Source organism: Corvus moneduloides, chromosome Z (genome assembly GCF_009650955.1).
Source record: "Corvus moneduloides isolate bCorMon1 chromosome Z, bCorMon1.pri, whole genome shotgun sequence".
Classification (NCBI taxonomy): Eukaryota; Metazoa; Chordata; class Aves; order Passeriformes; family Corvidae; genus Corvus; species Corvus moneduloides.
In genome coordinates, this window is record NC_045511.1 from 60,023,655 (window position 1) to 60,051,025 (window position 27,371).

The 27,371-nt window shown below is 35.1% G+C and overlaps 1 protein-coding gene across 4 annotated transcripts in view; it reads left to right on the forward strand.

Annotated features, from left to right (window-relative positions):
• TTC39B (tetratricopeptide repeat domain 39B) overlaps positions 1 to 25,556 on the forward strand; it is a 76,294-nt gene extending 50,738 nt beyond the window's left edge. For 3 of the 4 annotated variants that reach the window (XM_032095671.1, XM_032095673.1, XM_032095674.1), the window contains 17 exons: positions 310 to 414; positions 2,843 to 2,974; positions 4,818 to 4,894; positions 5,978 to 6,045; positions 8,033 to 8,097; positions 8,262 to 8,367; positions 9,716 to 9,781; positions 11,371 to 11,479; positions 12,330 to 12,397; positions 12,485 to 12,544; positions 12,846 to 13,007; positions 14,096 to 14,187; positions 14,483 to 14,603; positions 16,538 to 16,649; positions 19,896 to 20,013; positions 21,119 to 21,235; positions 21,603 to 25,556. In XM_032095671.1, the coding sequence (XP_031951562.1) occupies positions 310 to 414; positions 2,843 to 2,974; positions 4,818 to 4,894; positions 5,978 to 6,045; positions 8,033 to 8,097; positions 8,262 to 8,367; positions 9,716 to 9,781; positions 11,371 to 11,479; positions 12,330 to 12,397; positions 12,485 to 12,544; positions 12,846 to 13,007; positions 14,096 to 14,187; positions 14,483 to 14,603; positions 16,538 to 16,649; positions 19,896 to 20,013; positions 21,119 to 21,235; positions 21,603 to 21,699 (1,675 nt within the window). In that variant the 3' untranslated portion in view covers positions 21,700 to 25,556. Of the gene's footprint in view, positions 1 to 309; positions 415 to 2,842; positions 2,975 to 4,817; positions 4,895 to 5,977; positions 6,046 to 8,032; positions 8,098 to 8,261; positions 8,368 to 9,715; positions 9,782 to 11,370; positions 11,480 to 12,329; positions 12,398 to 12,484; positions 12,545 to 12,845; positions 13,008 to 14,095; positions 14,188 to 14,482; positions 14,604 to 16,537; positions 16,650 to 19,895; positions 20,014 to 21,118; positions 21,240 to 21,602 lie in introns of all 4 variants that reach the window. The other variant, XM_032095672.1, reaches the window with a different exon arrangement.
• Positions 25,557 to 27,371: the final 1,815 nt, after the last annotated feature.

A 27,371-nucleotide genomic window follows, 5' to 3' on the forward strand; every position in this document is an offset into this window, starting at 1 on the left:
GAATACAGTCTGGAACAGCATTTGAACTGATGGGAAAGATTGAGAGCTTGGACACACTGATAAGTTTTGAGAATTTTTCTGGTAAGAATAGGAGGGCAAAGCCATAAACATCATTTAAATAAGCAGAGAGTGTACCTGTGTAACATAGATAAAGTGTTAAGCATATGATTTGGTTTTGAAAAGCTAAATTTTGAAAATGAAATAAACCAAAATCACTATAAAAGACCTTCTGTGTTACATAAAGTAAAGATATGTTTTTATTTCTTGTTTATATTTACAATTTAAGTAAACTAAGAATCTGTTTTTTAGGGCATCCAAGATGGATCTCAAGTGTGCTTTGGAAGAATGTTCAATGGCACTGAACTTGTTTCTAAACAATAAGTTCTCTGAAGCGCTGGAACTACTTCGTCCATGGTGAGATTCTGTTATTTGCTGAAGTTGTTGTAAACAGATAGTATGTAGTACCTGAAGATTAATTTAAAGCCTCTGAAGATAGTAGTTTAAATTTGTTCTCTTTTTTCCGAAAGCATTTCTCCATATTTGGGTTTTTTTAATTTTTTTTTTGGGTCATTAAAACCATTTCAAAAACTGTTGATGAAGCACTGAATTGTTATGTTAGAGTTTATCATTCAAGCTGTCTTTCCTCACGCAGAGGGGAAAAGCTGGGGAGCAAGACCTTGTTTAATGCATCTTTGATCAAATAATTTTTACAATGAAACTGCTTTTGACAATACAGAAAAGCTGGAACAAAGCTCCAGCTTTATTCCAAAGAATACTCTTTTTGTTGTGTTTTATATTATGTTTGAGTCTGGTGTTTATCTAAGCTCATCTTTCAATCTTCTGACTAATTCTGCTTGTTCCCATGTTGCCTTTCCTCCACTGAGAAGAAAAGCATGGCAGTGCAGATGTAGGGATAAAGAATACGGAGAGGTTCGCAGGTGAAACCTGTCTTATCTGTGACTTTGTGGGGAGGCAGTCTGGGTGGCTGATCTTTACTGGGATCTGAATCCCATCCACCATTCTTCTGTCTGTGTCTGAAAGAACCACAGGATACTGAGGGATGTGTTGGCAAGAGGGATATGTAGCCTGTGTTAATAGAGGGAAGTAATATTCTTGCTCTGCAATTAAGTGCTAGTAAAAATGCATTAAGAGTGATGTGTTGGTGTTGTGTGAGCAAGTTCAAGAACAGCTTTGAATGAAACACCAGAAGGATGACACAGCTATCAAGTGTTTGCTTTTGGTGCTGTGGAGAGCTCAGGTGAGGAATGTGGTAGGCAGGGGTATCATCTTTTAAAATTAGCTATAGTTAGACTCAAGCTCTCTTTTTGGAGCATTGTGTAGTGTTATTTGTAACAGAACAATGCTTTGAGAAGGGCCACCTGCACTTGTGTGTATGCTAAAACTATTTTTGGGTAGTATTGCAAAATAAGTTCTACATGCAAAGATTGTGCCTGAGTGTATTGCTAGATACATGCACACACATATTGCCCAAATGTTTTTTGTATATTTCATTTTGCATTGTAAGACAAAAAACTCCCTTGTTTTGTATTAGTGTTTTTATATACTGTAAAACAAAAAAACTCCCTTGTTTTGTATTAGTGTTTTTATGTACTGCAAATAATTTGTTTCAAGTGATGTTTGCTAATTAACTCTGAGATTATTTAGTATATTACAAAGGTTGACCTATCCTAGCAAAGAAACAAAAAGCTGCCTTTTAAAAGAAACAAAAAGCTGCCTTTTAAAAAAAATGCAATTGTTTTACTGAAAAATAGCCTTTAATTGAAAGTTAAGTCCTTAAATAATGTAAAAATTATAGAGTGTTGATAAACCTGAGAAATAAAAACATAGCCCAAAGGTCTTTGACTCTGCTTAAGATTTCTGTCTTGCATTTGGTAGTTGACTCCTTGATTTAGAAGGAAGAAAAGATGTTGAGGATTGATGTTGAGATGTTGAGATGATTTGATAGAGAGCTAGCAGCATATCTAGAAGATATGTTTTATCTAGAATGTATGGCTCACTCAGATGGCTTTGGTTCAGTTTGACAAAAAGGAGAGTTGGGCATTAATCTAGCAGCAGTCTGGATCTGTTGAGGGAAAGTTGCAGAGGCATCCTTCTCCAAAGTGCCGGATGGTAAAACAAGCCTAGGTCTCCACAAGATGAGACTTAAGAGGTTCAAACTGGACACTGGAAGAATATACATTACTAGTACAGTACCCAGAGAGACTGCCAAAGGAGTATGCAGTCTTCATTTTCCTGAACTTCTTGAAACTTAGGCAAAACCTGAGTTTGCCTGACATAAAGTAGGCAATAATGCTGCTGGAATTGTATGTGACCTCCGTAAGCCCTTTCTAACAATTTTTTTTGTAATGGTATAATTACATTCTGAAAGCCAAACTAATTCAGTGTAGTTTTTATGCAGACCTGAGCATGTGTGTGTACTGACATTTTTATGACACAAATATCGATTTTGTCTTTGGATCACGTAATAATGTTAGAAAAATGTCCTTACATTAAGTGAAAGCGTGTGAACGACTATTTATGTCAAGGCTTAACTAAATTAAAAATAGATATACCAGTGGACTGTAAATGGTATTTAATTAAGTTTACATGTTTGTGTAACCCTATTGGGATATTTTCTGGAATTTGCTGTGACACTATCCTGTGGAGGCAGACATGCAGCATCCATTGGAAGATGATATTACTAGGTTATATTCTCATGTGTGTTACTATCCGGCTTAATTCTTCTGTCTTTTCACAAATTAATACAAGTGCCTCTGCATTTAATTTTGTATTGCAATTTGTGAAGTGTCACTTAAATACATAAGATTCATGTTTTCCCTAGGTCCAAAGATAGTATGTACCATGCACTTGGATACAGTACTATTTTAGTTATGCAAGCTGCTATGACCTTTGAACAGCAGGATATACAGGTGGGAATTTCTACAATGAAGGAGGCTTTGCAAACCTGCCAAAGGTAAGCCCAAGCAATGACTGTTACGAGATGCTAAATCTAGTAAGCACTCTTTGTGAGGTACCCCAGCTGTCTGTATGCTTTTAAAGCAGACTCTTGTCTGTATGATAGTGGTCTAAATTTGTAAAGGTGGAGTAAGTCCCGCTACACAATTACTACTGGTGAAGATATTTTTCCACATAGTATTGTGGAAACAACAGAGTTGTTGTGTCCGGATATTAGTAGCCACTAAAGTTAATTAAATGGTTGGTTCACTGTGTAGACCTACACATAACCTGACATTACACTATTAAGCTATTGACATCTGTGAATTTTTGTTTTCCAACAATTTAAAGGACTATATTTTGAATTCTTCCTTTCAGCATGAAAACAGTCTTTTTTAAAAAGTTGTTTCCAAAGGTTGAACCAATAGTCTCATACAATTAAGCTTGTACTAATGTTTCTTATAAAAACCAAATAAATTTTTTTATTGTTGTTACAAACATGTTTAGCTTACTTAAAATTAAAGAGCTGTTATTCACATCAGAAATTATCTGAACCGAACATTTTGCTTCTGCTCTTTCTTTGAACAGCAATGAAATAGAATAGAAAATAAAAGTTATTAGTGATCATTATTTTTTTTAATTAAAGAAACCTTAGAAAATTGATTGTGAAAGCTAAAGTGTTTAAAAAACCTCTGACAAAAGTAGAAATTACTTCTGCTTTATGGGTTCTTCATCGTATTGGTTAGGCCATATTTTATCACAAATGATCTCCCAAGAAATGACTGCTAAATGTTAGATATTTAACATCATCATCTTAGCAATGGCAAAAAAAAAAAAGGAAATGAGAAAACATTTTCAGATACCATCTAAGAAGAGAAAGGGTCTGCACTTCCCGCATCTTTTTTAGGTGTGCTATCAATTTGCAGTTTCATCTGAACTATGTTGTTTGGTGTGTCGGAAGATTAGATGTCCCTGTAGTCTAGACAGCCGCAATACAGGATTTCATCTCTGCAGGATATGAACTTTAATTCACAAGTACTCTGGTCTAGTCTGTCGCAAAACTCATAAAAATGCAAGAGGAAGGCAATTAAATGTTCAAAGGTGAAGAATTACCGGAACTACATGCACCTTAATTGACTGTTTTCTTGTATGCATTATGTTAACTTGTAATGTCATAATCTTGTTGTCAGGATCCCACAATTGTCAATGTGAAGAGTAGTGTAAACAAATTACAAGCTAATGCTTAGTATTTATAATCAGTGACTCCCTGGCTTACAGAGTGCATTCGTTTTCTAAATGTAGAATTGTTTCTCTAGCTTCTTCATAAGGCTGAGTTGTTTGTAGTTTTTTGTCAAAACTTAATTTTTGGAATTAAACCATGTACAGTTGAGATCTCTTGGAAGTAAAGTATGTGGTTGTTTTGTCATTCTGTCTGGCATAAACCACCATAAAATACTGAAGCATTTATGTTGAAAACAGTCCTCCTTATGATTTTTTCATTCTAATTCTGAGTGCAAGTTTAAGAAACAGAAAAAAGCAATTTATAAAACTTTGAAGTCCAGTTCAGGTGTCTTGCCCAGCATCAGAGACACCTCTGCAGTGAGTGGAAGTGGGGTTGAAGCTATCATACATTTAAAGTAAATTAATTGAAGTTGCAAGCATGCATTTAATGTTGGGTAGGCTTTTTAGCCTAGAGGCATGCAAGTCTTTAGACTACTGAAAGAATTTAAACAGTTGACAAATGATCATTTTGCTAAGAATCTCTGTAAATTTTGGTAGGAAATTATTAAGAATTCCAATAATTAAATTCAGGTTTGTGTTGAAATGTATGGGTTTCTTTTCGTCCATGCACACTTATTTAGATTCAGGAAAAGAAGCACAGTGGTGGAATCCTTGTCCAATCTGGTTTCTAAACAGACAGTGGATCAGTTGAGTGAAGGTAAGTGGTTTATAATAGTTAAAAAGTGAAAAAACCCTCAAAACTACCCCTACCAGTGTGTACAAATATGCTTAACTCTGTAACTTGACTAATGTCTTACAGTAATAAACATGCAAATCATGTATATAATCTTTTTTTTCCTAATTTGAATGCAAAGCTTCAGTGGAGAACTCAGCCTAATTTTTTTGGTCTCTGAGCATGCATGAATTAAGAAAGGAATGCCTTTCAAAACGCATTATAGGACTGAAGAGAAATTTCTTTTTTTTGACTTAAGACAGCTCCCAAAATTTTAAGAATCATTGATGCGAAGGAATACATCCTTGTCATTAGTTACATTGGAATCTGAATATATTAACAAGTTTTGTGCTTGTCTGTTTTGCCTTAAGGTGTTTTGGGAAATGTTATCAGTACATTGTTCATGGCTCTGAAAATGCTGATCTCCTATTTCTGATTCGGGCAGAATCAAGTATGCATTTTTTTCTAACCTGGCACAAGAATCCTCTTTAATACTTGGACACATCAAACTCACCACGTATGCACTGTACATACTGCAGCCTTGTGCATGTGGCTGGTCTTGCAGCATGGGTGCAGAGCAACTCGTGTCATGTGTGTTAAATCGAATGTACTTTAGTGCTGCATGAAGACAGAAAGTCTGCCTGGGGCTTTCAGTTTGTTGAGCATGACTGGGTGAAAACCTGTTCATAATGTCTCAGTGGATGTAGGAAAAGCCTAAACCTCAGTGAGGGTTAGCATTCGTCTACAGAAGTTTCTTGTAATACATAGAAGGAGGGCTGAAAGACTTAGTTGCTGTAGGCTATTAAGCTTGGAATCAATGAAAAGTACAGGAGACCGTCTACCAGGATTTCAAGTAGCTTTTGCCATAGACTGAGGTCAGCTCCGACAAGGTTTTGTCTGAGAAGAAGGGAAATAGAAGAATTCTCTTGGGATTTGCGACAGCAGAATTTTGCCTTTTTTTTTTTTTTTCCCCTTGTCTTGGCAGCATTTTGTTTGTTCCATTGACCCCAAGAAGACAATATTGACAATGACTTTGCTGATAGTAAATAACTTTTCTTTCTTATATAGAGGAAATGCATGCTGAAATCTGCTATGCTGAATGCTTATTACAGAAAGCAGCTCTCACCTTCGTACAGGTAAAGGCAGTTTTTGATTTTGTGTGGCAGTGTAATGGACAGGGATTAGTTCTTGGAAAACATAATTCCAACAATAGATGTGATACTCAAAACCAAATTTTTTGCTAGTTGTTTCATGGCGATGATTGAAAGTATGGTAAATTCTGTGCTGCTCAGCAAAGTTCTCTCTTTCTTTGTGTGAATAAGCAAAGACATTATTGATATTCAGGTACCAAGGTATCACCCTAAGATATATTGGTGTTTTATGCAAGGGGGTATGTTTAAATGATTTGCATCACATCAGACAGTGTCCAGTGCCTGTATAAAAATACGTTCAAGTATGAGGAGGTGTGTTGTTTGAAAGTGCAAGTCCTTTTTTGCACAAACGGCTAGAATGTGTCACAGCTAGCAAAACTTCAGCTGATGCACACGTGTAATTGCCGGTGCAGTCTTGCTCTCTATGCACTTTGATGTGGTGTCAGGAATAATATAGTAATGAATGATTATAAAATGGACATGCCTTAGCATTGCTGAGGTAACAGTTCAGCTCACAGAGAGATCTGGTATTTTGTACTGTCTGGTGCTGTTGATTTAGGTTGTGGTTCAGGGACTTCATGCTACAGAGTTTTCAAATTCAATTAGAAATTTGATTCCTGAAAACAGGAGTTGTTAGTCATACTTTTTTGACATATGTTTATTGTATATATAATGTTTATTGAATATATTTTAGATAATCTCTTCCAATATAAATACAAGAAAGAAGTAAAGCACATAGATACTAAGGTCAGATTAAGTTCCTTTGGCAAATATTTATGCACTACTTGATCCAGTATTTGGCCAGAAGTGTCAGGAAATAAAATTAATGGAATGTCAGTCTTTCCTATAACTGGCTTTCTCCTTTACTAACCAAGTGGAAGCAACCCTCTGTATTTTTGTTGGGTGGGTGGGCTCTTTTTTAAGCATGAAAAGAATTTTGAAACAGTTATTGAAGGAGGTGAGTTAGGACGGTATAAAATAATAAAAAACCCCTTAGATGTGTATTTTCTCTAAAACCCCACCTCTGTATTGCTTTTGACTGTAATACCCCACGCTGCTGATTGCTGTCCTGCCCCATATTTTTTGTCTTTGGCTGACCATGATTCATGTTAGGATAGTGATGATAACAAAAATGTAACCACTCAGAGGGAAGTAGAATTCTTGTACTGAAACACTTTTGAAGTGTTTCAGACAAAACAGATGGGGTCTTCTGAAATGGCAATCCTTTTATGGAAGCCAGCATTTCCTTTGTTTGATCATTCTGAGGCGCCTTTTTTTTGGTGCTTTTTCATTTTCCACATTGCATATACTGTCCCTAAGTATTTAAATGTACATTTCTGAAATGCCAGCACATGTTCCCCTTTTGTGTGAACTCTAGGAGAAAAAATACCATCCTGTTGAACTGATACTGTCTTGCTTTTCAGGAAGTTAGTTTTGCAGACACGTACATCGTGGTTTTGTTTTGGTTTTTCTAGAGGTTAGTAAGCCCATATATTAAGTAACACATGTGCTTACTTTTGATCAGCGATGGGATTTATCTGTTTAGGGGATTCTTCAGTTTCTCTTCTGCCAGTTTCTGTAGGCTTCCTTGTGTGCGTGAGAATCGCCATTTCCAAGTGTTCTAAACAGTTCCTACAGCACCATCTGGTGGAGACCTTTCTTGGTTCATTTATATACATTGCAAATTCTGCTAAAAGGTGCTCTCTTGGCCTCTCTTTTTCACCTCTCTCTTCAGTATTAAAATTTGTAACGTACACCAGAGAAATGTTTCCCTGACAACTTAGAGCGAGTGTTAACGTTAGTCTTACAGACACATCTAGTAACTGAAAAACATTTTTAGTGTTTCCAATGACCACTGACTTATAAATAAATGTAAATGTAGCTGGAAGATTTTTATGTATATGTTACGTGTAATGAACACACTATATTTATACAGTTATATTGTACATACAGTTAATTTTTTTTCTTCCAGGATGAAAATATGATCAACTTTATCAAAGGCGGCCTCAAAATTAGGACAAGTTACCAAATATACAAGTAAGATATTAGAAGACACTTAACTTCAATGTTGGTATAAGCAGTTGGAGTGGTATTAATGCACCCAAAATAGAAAGGAATATTTTTGGAGCAATCATAGTCCTTATGCGTAATATAATTTCTATGTTGTGTTTCCCTTCCCGCCTTTTTTTCTCCATCGCAAGAGAATGTCATCAGGTGCTACAGATGACTCAGGGGAACAAAAGCAAAAATGAAACGTACTACCAGTTTGAAGGAGGAGTAAATCTTGGAATTGGAGCATTCAACTTGGTATGACTTTTTCCACTACAAAAAGGCCATTGGGCTAATTCTGTAGGACTGTCTTTCTTTGCATAAACAGTACTGTAACTGATTTAACATTTAGACATTTGTAAAATAGAGATATAGGCTTTGGAGGTTTTATGAAATATGAAACCAGCAGCAACTTCTGGCATGCATGTTTTCTGGGATGTTTCTACTATTTTATTCTGAACTGTTTCATTCTCTGCGAGTAACTAATGTGTGTATTTCTGAAGTGAAAAAACAGCTGCATCTACCTGTGTGTAGAAGGATTTTTTTAAGATGCTTGTGCTGTGGTTACAGAATACCTGGAGTGACTATTTAATTCTAACTCCCCCATATATCCCATTCTTTTGCTTCAGTGATGTACTCTAGATTGACATAGATAATTATAGTTAAAAGAATGAACAGTAGTTTACTAAGTTCGTGCAAAAGAAAATTGCATTTTCTTTACAATTTGCTACATTTACCTTTTCACATCTTCCATGGCAATGGTGAAAGTTGATTTCTGCCAGCATGTTAATTTCTGTATCATTCTAGGCTGGAGATGACCAATTTTGAATATGGTCAGAAGAACTCAGGTCTATCTGCACCAGACTTTAAAATTCAAACAACTGTTTTCATCAGTGCCCTGACCTCTCCTTCATGGAGTCTTTTCAGTAGGAGGCTTAACAGAAGAAGTGTTTGATGGGCAGAATGTATTAGGGTGAATGGAGCTTTCTAAAAACTGACTCTCAAGTAGACCTGCTTCTTAATGCTCATTGGAAAGGTGGTTATGGTTGTGTAGGATATAGGTGGTTTTCTGTTGTGTAGGATATAGAGGCTGCAGTTACAGGGGGAACAAAAGTGCATAAAATAGAAGGCTTAAGGATGATAGCAACAGCTGGTACTTCTAAAATCATTATGCTCACTGATCTGCTAATTCAGTGCTCACACAGGAGAAACAAGCAGAGCTTCTGTGATACTCCCAATAAAATGAAATAATGGTAAAGGAAGATGACATTTGTAGGTTGTAAGTAATACTAAAAATAGGTAATACTTTCATTCGAAAAGACCCACAATTTTGAAGCAATTCTGACCAGCTGAAGATAGAAACATCTGTCATTATCTAAAGAAGTACAGCTGGACTCTGTCTTACATTTTTCATGCTGGATGATCATCAGAATTCAGAGCACGCACGTTTACTTTCAAGTTCTTTTGTGTTTTACTTTTTTACTAATGTGTAATAGCATTTAACATAGTAGCCGGCCTTTTTGGTTCACATTTGTAGCAATTTAACTTCTTTTTTGAAGTGTATGTGCTTTTAATTATCCTTTTTTTTTTTTTAAATGTATTTCAGATGCTGTCACTTTTACCAGGAAGGATCCTTCGACTTTTAGAATTTATTGGATTTTCTGGAAATAGGGTATTTGATTTGATACTTGTTTTTTCTAATTATTTTTTTCTCACATAAAAGATTGGATGGATTTAATGTCATATATTCCACAGTAAAAGTATAATTTCTATTGTTTATCAGTATTTTAATGTTGTTGAAAAGATAAGTAGGCTAGACGATACAGGCATAAAAGCACACATGATACCCTGCTCTTTAACAACTATGGGAAATGACCAGTTTACTTCAGAGGAGATATTTCCAATGCAATTTCCTTTCCTTTTGCTGATCCTTAAGTAGAGGATATCAGCTTTCTTTTTTAGTTGATGTAGTCAGAAATTAACGTTCCTCACACCAGTAACTGAGGGAAGAATCACAGTTCTACATTTTTCCACCTGAAATCCCAGCCCATTTCTTGAGAAAAAGAATTTCTGAATATCACGTGTCACCCTGGAATCTAGGTACATCTTTATCTCATGGATGAGAAAAGTATTTGTAACTATAGCCTTGTTTTCTAAACCTAGACTTGTTTTATAAGTATTTTACAGCTCTTCAAAACTCTTTTTGATGCCCATAAGAAATGAAAAAACCCAAACAAAACTCATGCAAAAAAACCTAACAAAATAACCCACAGAACTGTACACAATGAAACTTCAAGTTATTAGTGCTACAGTCACCGTGTGGTCTTATTGCTGTTACCTTGTCCACAATATGGTTCTCCTTTTGTAAAATTAAACTTCAGTAGAAACTTCTTCGTTCTGTTTCTTCTTCTGAAAGACCTGGTTCATGCTGAAGCTCTTCCATAATAAACATTTTTCCCTGACTAAAACACAATGAAAGCTGTAAGAAAAAGAACAAATGATTTTGAAATATCATCACAATTTTTTTGTGTGGTGCTTGAATTCTCTTATAATTCATCAAGTTGCTATGCAGTAAAACTGATCTGTTAATATTTGTTTTGAGGCAAAGTTGTGTCTGAGGAGTCACTGCTCTTGAGCAGGAAAGCTGTGAGCTTATCTCTACATCCCCAAAGAGTCAAGCTGTTGCGGGTGTAAATGGGAAAGTAAGGGAAGTCTCATGTGTTAAGAGCTGCATAAAGCTCCATGAATCTGGATCTCTATTTAGACATTGATGTATCAGCAGAGGTAATATTTTGGTCAGAACCTCAAAGTAGTGGTTGACTTGATGGAAGAGAATTGAGGATAACCAGGGTTTTCTGTGAAGGAAGACTCGTACCAACAAGTAGCACTGGAACAATTGTGAGAGTTTCCCACTGAATGTGGGTTGAAGGATGTTATTCTGAAAGGCTCATAGTCAGAAAATAATGGGGAAGGGTTGTAGACCTGTGTGTCTGCATGGTTCATGTGGTGTTCCCATTTCACCAGAGCACTGAAATGCATGTGTGATTTTATTAAGAGTTAGATTAGCCTTCTTCTTCCTGAGTGCTATTAGCTGTGACGGAAATGTTTTGGTAGAGGGTTGTGTTGGATTTGAGATAATAAATACTGCATTATGAAATACTTACATCTGAAACGAAAACTGAATTTTGGTTAGCCGGAAAAAATTCATAGTAACTCTGTATACTCATAGTTAATTCTGCATGTGTTTGTGATATTCCTTAGGAGTTGGGCCTCTGCCAACTACGGGAAGGCGCATCTGGCAGCAGTTTGAGGGCCATTCTGTGTACTTTCACCCTGTTGGTTTATCATACTTACGTCTCCTTAATCCTTGGTGAGACCCACTGTGTAGCTTTTCAGTCATGCTACACCTTATAATAGATACTGTGATTTATTTCTATAACTGAATTTCAAAATTGTGGCCAAATAGGAGTTTGCTGTATACTTAATTATGATCTGAAATTAATATCCATGACAAAGCTATGTCTGCAGAAACAGTGAGGGTAGATAGCATTATACCAACATCTTGCTTGATTTGCGGGGCTGTCTCAATATGTGATAGCAAAATATTGCAAAACAGTATTAAGTTCAGAAAAGTCATTATCCATAAATTAACATCAGATATTGTGAAAACTATCTCCAGAAAAAAGCCTATACACCCAGAATTAATTGCTTTTGCCATTTAGAGCTAAAAGTCATAATTAATTCTGTATGCTTCTTTGCCATGTATTTTCACATTCTTTAATTTTTAAGTATTTCAGTCCTTGTCCCTCAGGCTCATCAGGAAATTAAGGAGAACTTCATTTTTTCCAGTATCACTTGTATTTCATTACTGAGTTCAAAATTAGGAGAAGAGGCAGCTGAGGAATGTTTTCCTAGCTTGCTAAAGCAATTAAAGGGATTTAAATTTATAACTAAGGTCTATAATGGAACAGCTTAAAGAATATTCCTATAATTCTAGTCTGTTTCTGCTTACAGACATTTAGTATCTTAAAAGGACTTAGTGTCTTTGGGAAAAGAATTTAGTTTTATAGAAACACAAAATGATGAAGTCATTCTGCTTTCACATAAAAGCCATCATCCATTGATCTATCAAAGTCATAATAGGATTCGAAAACAAAATCTTAATCTGTGAAACTTGGGGTTTTTTAAGTACATTGAGGTTGGTTTGTTATGTTTTCTAGGTACAGGGGAAGCCAACCTTCAGGAAGCAGACAGTCTCCTTGAACCCTACCTCCAGAAATTTCCAAATGTGCGTATTTTCAATAAATTTTGTAACAGAAATATACTTCCCTAAGCTCAAAATCCTAACTGGTTCTTTTTCTCATCTCCTTTCAAGGGTTCCATTATTCTATTTTATGCTGCCAGAATAGATATACTGAAAGGAAATTTTGAAAAGGTAAATCAGTTTTTTCTTTCTAAGGTTTTTGTTTAGTGTTCAGCCTGAGGGGGAAAAACAATTAATTAATCTAAGAATCAGTTGGACTGCTAACTATGCTGTTATCCCTATTCACATTCATTGTCAATGTTGATTCCAGCCCTCTCTCTTAAGTGAGACTGAAAGGAAAGTTTATCTCATTTTACTTGTCAGGTGTTCTCCACCTGGGTGCTAGGTAAGAATTTGCTCTGTAATTAGACATGGCTCTCACATGGAGCTGTAATTGAGCCAGTTTTCATCATTCTTCCTTAACTACTCATAGGCGCAGTTGAGGTTCCAAGACTGCATAGCAGCCCAGCAAGAGTGGAAACAGATTCATCATCTCTGTTACTGGGAACTGATGTGGTGCTACACCTTCCAGCAGGACTGGCTTCAAGCATATCGGTATGCAGACCTGCTCAGCAAAGAGAGCAGGTGGTCTAAGGTAAATGGGCAGGTGGACATTGTTGTGATATACCAGTGGTCTACAGTTAAAGTTACTTTTCAGTTTGCACAATGAGTGTAATTCTTGCCTTCTTGAGAAACTCACAAGCAAAGTCTCAATGGCACCAAAATGTTTTAACTGGGTGGTTAAGGGTGAACTTTTCTTTCATGCTTTGAAGCAGCAGAACCGTAAGCAACAATGCTTTGGCCCCTCCAAAAATGGAGATACTTACCTGAGCTGAGACAAAGAGGAGGGATAGAAAAACTGTAAACTTGTCTCTCAGGTCAAGTTCTGACACTCACTAGTAAAACTTGGCTGAAGAAACGGTGTTAGTTGTTTATAAACAGACGCACCTACTCAGCAGATGCTTAGTGAGACAATATGAGATGACTGCTGGGGACAGGGTCTCACAAGAAAAGCTGGGTCATCAGATAACCTTTTCCTTGTAAAAATGTTTTTCAAAAGTATGAACCAAGCACAATGTGTCAATAATTTTTTATGCACTATTATTGTCTGTTCCTACCTAGATTGCTGTTTTATTCTGCTTAATGAAAAAGGGTTATAACATCTAATTCTTGGCAAAAGAGGAAGAGAATAGTATATTCAACATGAAGTGCAAATGTCTTGAATACCATAATGGATAGAAGAGAGTTCTTCTTTTTTTCCTCTGCAAAACCTGGTTTTTGAACTCTCCTTGAATCAGTACTCAGATATTTCCGTCTGTTTTTTTCAAGCATGTCTCTACATGTAATAGATCATATAATAACAGTAATGGACTTCGGAACAGTTAGGTCATTTAACCTCATCTCTTTAACAGTGGTTTGCATAATAAATTCTCCTGTTCTTTGCAGGAGGCACCTTTAACTTTCTGACTAACTAACTAAAAGTATTAGTAAATACATGGAAAATAAAATTACAGCATAAACTGTGTGACAAAGGGAATGCTAAACTTTTGTAGTTCTACCTGCCTGAGAATTCCTAGAAACACTTTGCTGCAGCATTTGGAGTGTGAGATTTGAGTCTTTAGTGTATTGATTGAACACAGCAAATTAGATGTGGTAATATGTTGTTTTTTCTTTTTGAAATAGGCAATATATGTATTCCAGAAGGCAGCAATTCTGTGTATGCTTTCAGAGGATGATTTGAAGAGGACTGGTGAGGACGTAGTGTCTTTATTCAGGTAAACTTTTATAAAGCAGCTGGATGTGCACTCTTTTTCCCCCCCTGTATTTGTCTTGTGTGACTTAACTTCCTGCTTATAACTATAAACGTTTCAGTTTTTCCCTTTGCTTTTAGCATTAGACTATTTAAAATACTGCTTTTATCAGCAAAGATATATCCTACAGCTCTGGTCTGTATGGTGTAAAACAATTTTAAGATGATATATTTCAGAGGCAAACAGTAAATCTTGCTAACTGAAATGAGATTAAAAAAACCAATAAGCAACTTATGTTTTCCGTTTTCCCTTCTTGTAGGCAAGTGGATGGTCTAAAACAGAGAATTGCAGGAAAATCTATCCCAACTGAGAAGTTTGCAGTAAGGAAAGCTCGACGCTATGCATGTCCTCAACCAGTGAAGCTGATACTACCTGTCTTGGTATTTGTTCTTGCTTTGTTTTCATCCTTTTGAAACAGAAAACAAATCAGTATACTTCATTATACAGGGGAGGAATAATATTGTTAGGTATTATGTGTCTGCATTTTTGAAGTTTTTTTTGAAGAAGTACTGCATTCATGCAATGCGATTTTTATGAAAAGTATTAGGGGCTGGATCAGGGGCTGGTAGTAACCAACTAAGTAGCAGTCCGAAACAAGTGCCAGATTTTTCACATGAAAAGTTCAGTCATACAGAAACCTGCATTCATTTTCTTTAGGTTGGCATGATTTTAATCCTTGTCTTCTAGACTCATTAGGAAGCTATGAAGTACTTCAGTATTTTTGCTCTTCTGATAAAAATGAAGAGTGGTGGTTGGTTTTGGTTGTAGTATTTTTCCTTCCTCATATTAAGTCTGAGTAAAACATGCAGAAGTTAAAGATACTTTATGAATGCTATTCTTATTTCCCATATTTTAACTTAAGTGGCATTAGTATTGCAGTCTGTTTATATGTGCACAGCAATGATACTTTTCATATGTGTATGCTAAAATCTTTGTACATGCATAATTTACCAACAACTGTACATGAAAAACCTAATTCGAGAAGGAATTTCTTATGTTAAAGCCCATCGATATAGAAAGAGGAGTACAAAGAAAATTAGTCTACCAGTTCTAAAATTTATTCTATATTAAATTGCATGTAGAGGACTAAGTAAAAGTTATCTTGGGCTTGTACAGCAGAGTGCTTGTAAGCTGTGAGTATATACGTTTGGTCTTGCTGTCAAATCCAGTATCTTTTAATTTAAGAATTTTTTTCATTATGGATTAAGCACAACCGAACATAGCGTATGGTTTATTTCAGTATGTATAAGTTAGAAAAGACTGCAGAATTGAAACAAATCTAGCATGATGTAGTTGGTGTTAATAACACTATTTCAGATTTTGAGAGAGCCAGATTTTTTCTCCTTCTGCAAACCCACATATTTACAATACAAATGGAAGTGGAAATATTGCAACAATGTGTTGTATCAGCTTCAGAATGACATTAGGCTTCATATTTCAGAGGTGTAATTACAATTACAATGGAACAAATGATGCTTTAGTTTGTGATGACTGAGTAAAGATCTTGTCAAAGCTCCTTGCTGGGTAGCTTTAAATCTCATTCTCCTTAAGTTTTACCACGTGATAATGTATCAAAACAAGCATATTGCTTACTGTTGTGCTGAGGCATCTGGGAAGATTTGTTTCCGGGATTTGCCTTGAGTTTTTTCCAACAAGATTTTGTAGAAATTGTAGTAAAATCATATGTTGGATGTGCCTACTGGAATCACATTTTTACCCAGAAAGTTGTGTCTACTTCCAGTTTTGCTCTGTATGGAAGGTAATGGTCTATAGATTAGAGCATCTATATACATATAAACACAAGAGTGTGTTTTTGTGTGCATACTTATGTAAGTATACTGTATATACAAGCACACACTCAAATGCACACCAAATTTAACTATCATCCTATAGAAAGAAACTACTTTTAGCTCTTTCTCTAGTTCATGTGGCAGAGGCCACAAGTTGAACCTAAACCACCCAGTTTTGCTGATGTGTTATGTGGGTCATGGTAAACTGTCATGTGATAAAATCTGTTCAGTTTAATTTTTGAAGATCTGTGAAAATACATGATAGTATGATCCATTAAAAAGGTTCAGAACATTCAAAACTTGGAAACCCAGGTTAACTTTGCCAACACACGTTCAACGTAATTTTTCCTTTCCTATTCATAAACATTTTGTATTGTTTAAAACAAACTTTTGTAGTATTTTTATGTACTCAAAATGTTCCACAACAGCCTTTTCAGAGACACTCTTTAGTTAAATATTTATGCAATTTCATGAGTTTTTCCTACCAATTTTTTCTTCAGGGTTGTTTTTTTTTTTTTGGTCAGGAAATGATGTATGTCTGGAATGGATTTGCAGTTGTGGGCAAAAGAGCGGACCTCACTGAAAACTTACTGGTAACAATTGAAAAAGAAGAAACTGCTCTACAAAATGAAACTAGTAAGTGGTCAATTAAGGTGGAATTAATAATCTTACAAGAAATGCTGACATTTTGCTATGCTTCTGTCTTCTGATACTCTGCAAATTGAGTGTTGACTTTGACAATGTGCTAATTAAGTCCAAGTATGGAAATTTTGAACATGAAAGTTAGGAGTGGTTCTTCAGTATGTTCTTTATGCAGATCAATTGATGCTGCAGACGAATACAGAAAACTCAAGGACATGAGGTTATTAGTTACAGAACATGACTGGTCTAGCTTAGTTTTTCTTGTCTTTGGGAGTGTTCTTGGACCATGATCTGCTAATGACTAAAATGTCTGAAAAATACTTTTTCTAAACCAATTTATATCACACTTAACTTTATTACAGAGGACACATGCAGTGTAGACTATGACTAAGTATAAAAGATATAATAAAGTGTTATGCATGAATGAGTCTGGTTTTTTGTTTTACTTTCTGGCAAAATAAAACGTTTGCTAATTGTAAAATAAACTATACTTAAAAAATGAACTTTGACCATGGTTTTGCATCTTGGGGTAATGTTTAGAGGATCAGCACATAACTTACTCCTAAAAGAATTTAAATTCCATTATTGCAACTGGTTTACTGCACAAGTCCTTGATTTTATCAGATTTTATCAGGTGGGTGCTGTCACCTGTTGTGAATTTTTTGGTAGAATCCTCTTTGGAGTTTTTCTAGAATAAATACTATCATTTTGCATGTGAAAGTTTTTAAATGATAATTCACTAAAAATAATTTCTGTTGAACCCAGATTTTAGTCGCACTTATCAACAATTTAGCAACTTAGTTTTACCAATGGTTAAAACAGCAATTCTGAAATGTAAGATATATCTAAATATGATTTACAGTGTAAATTGAGGCAATACATAAGAAATTATATAAGGACATGCAAGAAATATATAATGGTCAAATCTGGATGGTATAAGAAACCAAATTAGAGTAACTTGCATGCTATGTTTGAGTTGGGTCCCTTTATTTTTTGTGGTGCTTTTCACTTTTCTGCAGAATCGCTAGTGTGCCTCTTAAATCTCAAATGTTTTCTTTTTTTGTTGTTGTAATGTTAAAGCAAAACTGTAGTGATATGCAAGATACTTGAAAATAAAGTAATTCCCATGAGCCCCACATGGAGGGTTCTGGCAGAACCTGTTGGAAATCCAGTGCTGTATTATGCAGAGGTTTGTACTGGAAGTGCTCATCAGTTGTAACAGTGAAGTAAATTTCCTGTCAAATCCCTAAGAAGATGTACAAGGTACCAAAATAAAAGCAACAGAAATAAAACCACTGTGTTTTTCTTATGGAAATTCATTGTTTGCAAACAGGAGGTAGTCTGGAAGTGTATATACTTTTTGTATCTTTTTTTAGTAATAACTTCAGTCAAATGTAATTTTATTCTGGACTTCATATATGTGATCTTGATCTGCTTTTAAAGGTATGGAATCAGAGAAAATAAAGACTCTGATTACCAGAGTTGCTGCTGAATCCCTAAGAAAAAGTGATTAAGGCTGCTAGCAGAGTATGACAAGGTTACAATAGAATTTTAAGAGACAGTTTTTAGTAGTAGTAGCATCAAAGGATTGCTAAGATGCTGTAAAAAAAGGGTGTTGATTATACACTAAGGTCACTTAGGAATTGAGACTTCCTAGAACTGTTTTTATTTCATTTGTTTCAAGTGAATAGGCACAGCTTGGAATCTCTCAAGGATTGAAAGCAATTTTATGTTGTATGGAGCTGAAAATAGAGATGGTAGAAGGTACAAATGGAAGACTTTAGAGATGGGGGTTTTTTGGTTTGGTTTGGTTTGGTTTTTTTCCACAGGATTTCTGGGAAACTTACTTTTTCAGTTTTTTTATTTCCAAGACATAAAAAAAGAATATGTAACTTCAAGAAAAATTCATTTTCTGTGTGTTTTTTAATCCTGGTAATGATACTTCAGAGCACTGCAGCTGTAAAGATGGTTCTCCCACATTTATTGCAAGGTTGTCTGTGTTAAATTGGCCTGTACGTTTGTTGTCATTTAGTGTTAATGTTTTGGCATAATAGCTTTTATTCTTTTGGGAAATAACAGGGAGATACTAGTTGAAGTTGTTAAAGACTGACGAGCCCTTACTGACATCAGTGCATGCCCCCGTAATTTCAATGAATGAGTCCTTCAGGAGACAGTCACAGAATCCAATAGCTCAGCCTAACAAACAGGCTGGAGAGAATGCAAAGTACTCATGCGCTGCACTTGTGCTCTCACTAAAAGCGCAGTCTGTCAGTTACAATCTATCAAGACTTTCTGGGTTTAAACACGGGCAGAAATAAGGCTGAACGTAGTGGCAAAGCACTTTGCTGAATCCTAAAATGCATTAGTCTTGCATGTTTCAGAACTGTTTACATAGGATTTCTTTGGCAGACTATTAAGCAAAAAATGAACATGACCTTAGAGAGCTGGCAATTAGTTGTAAACAACATGATCTGAAGGGAGAGTGTTTTGCTTCCTGAATTGTTAATGTATGTGGTGCCATCTGTCTATCCATATGTTTCCTTTCCTTTCTTTTCCTTCCTTGTACCCAGCAAATGCTACAAACTAGGGGAACAAAAAAGGATCACACTTGCTAAGTAAATTTTGAATTGATTCAAACACCCTCGTTCATCTGATATCTTCAGTCTTACTGAACATAAAACTTCATTCAATTTTTCAAAAGTTATACACTACTACTGACGCTTCTTAAACACTGGAGATGATAGAATTACTAATAAACATGGTTTCTTGAATATGTACTGCAAAATGATGCTTCTGAGGAGCTTTGTAAGATAGAGGTGTAGTGTGGTTTTGTGTGGTTCTTTTATGTTACTGGTACTACTGGAGGTCTGCCTGTCTGTAACAGGGGAAGCTGTTAAGATAATGCAATGGTTTCTGTCTCACTCTAGTTTTAGCTGTTGTGAGTAAGAAATCTTTAGTTAATGACAGTTTATGCCTGTTTGTTGAATGTTTCAATTTCTTATTTCTTCTTTGCCTGTCTTTTAAGAGAAAGGTAAGGATGTCATGGACGCATCTTCTTTAGTAGACAGTATTTTAAATCCTGCCTGAAGGTTATGTACATTTTGAGATATAGAACATGAGAAACAAGGTCCTGAGTCTGAATACATACTCCCTCCATACATACTGAATACATACTGAAAATCTAGTTTTCCTTTTCATGATGTCTTCAAATTGTTTGACGTATCTCGCTTTTACTGTTAGATCACAATGAATACTATGTGGATGATGTGTGCATGTTGCAGCTACTAAAAGGCCTCTGCCTGAAACACTTGGGAAGACTCATGCAAGCTGAATTATGTTTCAGTAAAGTAATTCAAAGGTAAAAAAAATAACAGAAATGGATTTTATAGCTTTTGGTAACATTTCTGATACTCCTGTTGTACCTGTCATGTTAGAATTTTGAATAATTAAGCATCCTGTTAAGGAGCTGGAATTAAAATACCTCTGAAAGTAGTTAGAGAACCAGAAAACTTTGCTTGTATTTTTCTGTAGCAATTTAACACTTAATATAGCTTTATATATGTGGTGGTGTTTTAGACTAAATAAATTGAACTGTCAGGTAACATATACAAATACATTTGGAATTGTATTTGCAGAGCTATCTGTAGGTAAGGACAATTCACTTAGGTTTCCTGTTTGTTTGGTTTTTTTTAATTCAGTATTTAGTACTTCAGTAGTTCATGCTTCCCCATGTAGATGAGAAGTTGTTGTTACATGTTTCAAAGAGTTGTTTTTCCTGTTTTATGGATTTATCAAATATTTCAGGTGTCAGATCTATACCAGCTGTAATAGCTTTTCTATATAAAACATGAGTCAGGTACTGGTTGTAGTTGAAAACTTCTTGGAAGTTTCTAAGTATTTGGGCTGAAGAAGCATTTTTACATGTGCAAGTTTTCTAACAAGTGATTTAGAAAAATTAATAAATAATAGAATTTGTTATTGAGAATTATGTGTGTTTTAATCCTCTTGCCGTCTTGTTTTCTCTTGCTGTTTCTAAGATCCCATGGGAGTTTAGTCAAGCATTTTGCAAGTTGCAGGGCAGAGGGGGTTGATTGGTTGCAAGTTAAAGGAACACTATTTCTGAAAAATCTTTTTCCAAAGGTAGTTGGCAACTAGCAGGCTTTTACAGCTGAGATATTAAAAAAAATCTAAAGACAACAGTTCTTCATAAAGTGCATGGGTGAAAGGAATAGTCTTCTGAATTGAATACCTACGTTTTTGTTCAGCTTCATTTTCTACATGTCTAGGGCTGCTACAGTGCTTTAAGACTATTTATTTATGTGTACAGAGTTAACCAGTAAAAAAGGTTCCAGAGTGGTTTTCTGGCTATGTGCTGTTACGGGCAGTGATTGCTTTTAAAAGTTAACTGGTCACTTGAGACACGGTTGTAAGTAACCATTTCTGTATTTTTTCTGGTTTTCTAGTGAGAAGCAAATAAAATATGACAGCTACTTGGTGCCATTCACCTTGTATGAATTGGGTCTTCTGTACAAACAACAGGATGAGAGAGAAAAAGCAATAAGATACATAGAAACTGCAAAGTAAGTGGATTTTTTTTTTAATGACCTTGTAAATTAAGTGTAGCTGGGTATTTGTAGCAATGAAAGCACATGTTTTCTTCTTGACAGCTTCCTTGCAAAATACAAGTAGTTATAAATCTGTGTTCTTGATTTGGAGAACTTTTCTAATATAGTTGAATTGAAGACATGGGTTCAGTTTATCAGGACATTTAATTTCAGTACTGGTCTAAATCTTCTTTGCTCAGTTTGTGGTGTAGCTTTAAATGTCTCATAACTCAACTGTCTGTCAATCTGTTGAAGGAATGAAGACTGTTATCTTGTGAACATATGAAGTAGAAACAATCCAGTCCAAACATCCTTTTCTTAAAATAAGTTGTCTGTTTTGCAGAAACAACTACAAGGAATACTCCATGGAGTCCAGGTTGCACTTCAGAATTCATGCAGCACTTGACAGCTTGAAGGTGTCACCTGCTTCAACACCTTGAATGAGGAGGGATGCTTTTCATGCATCAATAAATAGCCTACACAATCTTTTTGCAATCTTTTTTTAATCATAGAGAAGAACATAATGATTGTTTTCTGTCACTTCTGATTTTATGTATGTCATTATTTTAGACTTTTTCTGTATAGCACCTATACTGTATCTACGTGCTGTTTTAAAGAAGACCTTGTTTTTTGTTTGATAAAAATAATTTAATATTTTACTTGAATGGGGGATATTTTTTTAAAAAAAGGTGATGGTGCAATAAAATTTAATGAAAACACTTTTTTTTATATGAGAACAGATGCTGGTTATGCAGTGGAACTGGTGATAATTTCTGCATTTTTTGAAAGTTTGATTTTCTGCAGTACACTTGAGACTTTATTGCCTCTGGAACAAAAATGCAATGTCTGCAGATAACCTTACCCACATTTGGCATACCATACTCTAAAATTTGTGTTCCAGAGGAAAGAATTAGTCATCTTTGATTTAATTTCATTTTGGGAACAAAAAGAACCTAACTGAAGTGCAATATTTTTACTCTGTCAGATGAAGCTAAGCAGGGCTACAGTTATAATGTCTTTGCAGGTCTGTTTGATTCCAAAGAAGTGCTTACGGGGGATATTTTTCAGTTGTAGAAAAGCAGAGCTACAAAGGACATTATGTCCTTGTTCTAAAGTAGAATCAGCAGTCTTAAGTTGATCCTGACAGATTTATTTAACCTGTTTAAAAAAAAAAGCTTGCACTGAGAACATTCACATTGGAACTTACACAGGATGTCTTTCCCAGTGAGAAAGCACTGGGAAATTTTGCCTGGTGTCTCCCCCAAATAATTCTTGGCACAACGGAAACTGATTGTTTCCCATCTTCCCTGTCATGGATCTGGAGAAAGGATTGTTCTTTTCCTTTTTGAAGCAATCATTTAGTCGTAGACTAGCACCCTAGTTGGTATTCTCTGTTCTTGGATCCTAACCAAAGTAAATAGAAAATTGGGAGATTTATGTATTTTCCTAATAACGAGAATAATTCATATTAAGGGAAGTTGATTCTGCATTGAAAAGTGAATCCACTTTTAAATTTGCAGTTAAGAAAATGTGCATATTCTAGTCTAATTTCTACCAAAAATATGCAGTAAAATTGGGATACTTATAAGTGCACGCATTTTTCTTTTCATGCTTATATGCAAACAAAGGTATCAAATTGCATTTCCCATTTCTTTAGATACACAGATTCTAGCTGTCTCTTCTTAAGAATAGATTTGATTTTTATATAAGTATACACCAAATAACTCTTCTTTCACTAGCTATTGCAAAACTTGCCATTTCCATTTTTTATCAGTGCCAGTATGTTTACTTCTGCACAGTAAATTCACAGTACCTGTGCTCATGTATGTGATTCGCTGCCCTTAACTACCACCCAAGCAAAATCAGGACAAAAGAAATAGGTGAAAAATGTGTCCTCAGTAAATGAGTAACTGAAGTTTCTAATTGAACAGTCAGTATAATCTAAATGCTATAGCAATTCTTCTCAGGTTACTGAGAACACAGCTTTCTTCTATGACTTATAAATAACAGGGTCATTTAATTGCTTATAATTCTGTAATACGGTGGTATATTTACAGGAGAAGTAAGAGTTTAAAAATATTAGCTAAATAAACATAACAGGTTTAAAATGGAAACGTCATCCAAAGTCTGTTTTTCTTTGTTGGTTTGGATTTCTGCGTATTGTAAATGTGTAGCTAAGTTACTGTATAAAATTATATACATGTAGGTTTGAAGCTTAGATACCTGAGACACTGAATTACTGATAAAATAAGCATGTTTATTTTCAAATATATTCAATTGACTGTAGCTAAACTTCAAAACAGAGATTAGCATATGTTGCCAACAGACTTCTCTAAAGATTTGCCCATTTATATATAAAATCTGATTGTAAACTGTAGTGAGCATAAACTCATATATTTTCAGAAAATACTTTTAATGCATCTGTGGGCATTATGTGTTCCGTTTAGGATTATTTTGGTTTAATCTGATTATTGGATTGGGGTCTGCTTCATTTTCCTGTGGAAGGTGATGTCAACAATTGCCAGTGAAACTTCTGTCATTTGTGTTCCAGATAGTATTTGCTCTAGAAGAGTTAAAACTGGGACTACAGACTCTCAGAATGGAGCATGATGTAGTCTCTGATCTCTTGTTTTTGTGGGAAGTGTCTTACAGCTAATATTTGATGGGTGATTTGAGATAGAAATCAAAATTAGCAAAAAATGAGCAATGATATTCCTTAGAAACTTATTTTTTCAAAGTTTAGGACAAAGCTGCAAGTAGCAGTGTACTTTTTGCCACGGGTGATGTTACTGACTGAAGAGAGAGTAAAAAGAACTGTTTCCTTCAGTTCATCTTTCCATAGGCAATTTTAGTTCCCTGTGTATGTTATACTTTGTTCTTTTGGATCAGCCTTTTTGCACTCATGCAGAGAACAGGCTGATTGGCACAAATTTGCAATACCCTCTGTAGTGTTTTGGGGACTCAATATTAAGTAGTGTTTAGAGCTTGTCTCCTTTCTGTGCTGCTGTTTTGTTTTTGCTAGAAGGATTGATCAGGATTCCTAGCTTTAAGCTTTATTCTGGACATTTTTTTCCAAGTTGTTAATGATGGAAATATAAATGTGTGGGAGTGATTTGTAACCCTTCAGTTAAGGTAGGTCTCCACAGAGCTGCAAGAGATGCTTAGTTTTCCAAATGCTGCAGAAAAGTGCATGTCTCCCTGACACAATGCATCAGTGATGCAGTATTATTTAGTACAGTATGTCTGAGTTAAGTGTTCTGTCTAGGGGTTCAGACAAAGGGTCTGTGGCTTTTATTATTTTTTTTTTTAATCTGCTGTATACTGTACTGGGCCTTAAATACAGTCTGATTTAGTCTTAACTGCTGTTTATAATATTCACCTCACATGCTCATCCTCCATGGGAATTTTGAATATTGTGCTTTGAATATTTTGAATATTATACTTTGAAACTAAGCAAAGCTGATAATATACCTATGATACTATACCCTCTCTTGATAATAGTAGGAATTATAATATATACAAGGGCAAATTTAATTTATTAGTTTAAGCAATCAAGGCTAAGATTACAGTTACGCTATTACAAAAGGTCGTTTAGTTCTTTCTGATAATAGATGTGTATTTTTTTTAAGGCAAGCAATAAAAAATTAGCCTGGTTATAGGACAAAGCTTCTCTTTGATTAAGAATTACCTACTTAGAAACTTACAGAAAATTTCTTGTCTGTGCATATCAACCAAATGTTTAATCTGTTGAAAGATTGTTGTACCATGGTTTATAAGTCTTTATTCATCAGTTTTTAATAGAGATTGAAAGCAAATATATGTTGAAAGAAAGCTGTTGCAAGATTGTTACGTATCTGTTCTAATGCACATGGGTAGCAGCTGTATGTAGCACTTTATGGCCAGAGAAATGTACAATAATCTGATCTTGTTATGTTTCTGAAACACCTTGCAAAGTAATGTGTAAAACAAGTAATTTCTTGTAACAAATTCAGCTTAGACTTTGCAATTATTTTACTACTAATCTTAATGTTTCATGTCTTTTGTTTCTGTGTATTCTTATACTGCCTAGTTCAACAAAGAATGTTTATATTTGCTCTGGTGCTGCAGTTTTTTTGCTTCTGATCTACTGAGATTTGCACATTTTTATTTGATATTTGATGAGTAAGCAGTGAGGGCAGAAAAACAGAAAATGAGGAATGAAGTATGTTCTGGCTTAAAGAGCATGTAGAAATGTTCATTGTGATGCACTGGAATGGATGTTCACTTCAGAGGAATAAATCACGTACGCTTGTGCTACCGAGTGCTGACTTTGGCACTGTATTCCGGTTGTACATCAAGAACCTTCAGCTGAGATTTACCAAAGCATTATCATCAAAAAAGGCCTGATCTCTAGTTTGAACATGCTACCTTGGGCATAGAGCTCCTATACAACCTATCCAGACTGAGAGGTTGTACGAAGCTGTCAAGATCTGTTGAGTGAATAGAGGGTCTTTTGAATGTAGATAGCAAATATAAAATAAGCTACAGGGGTTTTTTTCTTTGCTTGAGGGATTTTTGTTGTGCTGCTGGTGTTTGGAGATTTTTTTAATTGTGTTTTGGGTTCTGGTTTGCGGGTTTTTTTCCTTAATCTGGTTATAAATGCTGTAGGACAAATGGATAAAGAAGTAGTGTGGCTCTTAACAATGCAATTGGTAGAAGAGTACCCTCTGGAAAAAAAAGAGTCCATGGTTAGCGGGGCAAATTTAATGCTTAGTGATTGCAAGATTAAATACTCTCCTTTTTCTAGTAGTGTAAGCATGTACTTCCAGTCTGTAGAGAAGCACATGTCAGCTAGTAATTCCAGGTAGCAACATCTTCCTAGATCTAGTCACTTATTTAAAGACAAAAATTCTTCAAACATGTAAGCAGTAGGAGATGTCTGTTTTCAGTGTCAGGTCTTTTGGTCCATGAAAATTTCAGTGGGCCAGATTCAGTATCTATGCTATTGAAGCACGGAGAATACTCGGTGTTCATGTCATGTGACTGTGGGAAAAGTTAAGGTTTTACTAAAATCCCACCTGAGAGATTACTTCAGTATTTACAGTCAGGGTGGCGGGATATGCAAAATTAGGTTAATTCTACTTATATAGCTTACATTAGGCTTAACTTGTTCCAGAGCAATAGGAGATCTTCAGAATTAAACTTGGTTGTAGAAAAGAGGGCAGTATGAATTTAAGTATTATGTTATTTTCATGACAGTTTTACTCAAGGTGATGTAACTTATGTCCAGGCAAAACATGATGCCTAAATATACTCAGGTACAGATATAAAACTTTAATTTGTAACACTCAGCCCACCTTGATTAGATTGTTTCTCTTTCTTTTAAGAGACGTTCTGTATTGTGTGCATCGATGAACATAAGCAGCATTCTACAAAGGAATCTAGCTGTAGTTTAAAATTTCATGTGGTGTAGAATATGCATGCTCAAGCTTTACTTGAAAAGATGCATGGCTTAAACCTCTTTCCAAATTCTAGTCATATCAGTAAAGTTGCTTCAAATCTATCTGTATTAGTTTTTACATAGGAACATTGAAAACTTGTTGAAAGTGAGAGAATGTCTGATGTTTCTTCACCTGCTATTAATTGGTTTTACACGTTTTACACTTTGAAGAAAGTTTAGCCTTTTTTCTTTTTTATCATATGGATAAAATTTAAGATCAGTTTCTTTTCACAACCCAAATGGAAATTACTTGTGCTGTAGTTTACATTAATTTTATTAGACTATTCATATGCTGTGGAAGCAACTTACTTCATTTATTGCAATCAGTAATACTAATGATACTATAGTCATTGTGTCTACTTCATAATGAATCTTTGAAGTGGAAGCTGCTTCAAATCAGATTTTTGTGAGCTGAAAGAAAAGGGAAAAAGGTGAAAGTGAACCCTGGAGTCCAGTGACAATACATCTATCTAGTGATTATCAACTTACAGGCTAAGATTTCAATAGGTTAAACAGAAGAAAATAAATAAGTCTTGCCTGAAAAATAAAACCTGCAACCCAAAATACTGTATGCTGTTGACTAATAACATTTCCTAGTGAACAAGCCAGTCTTTTAAGGAAATCTGAGAAAGA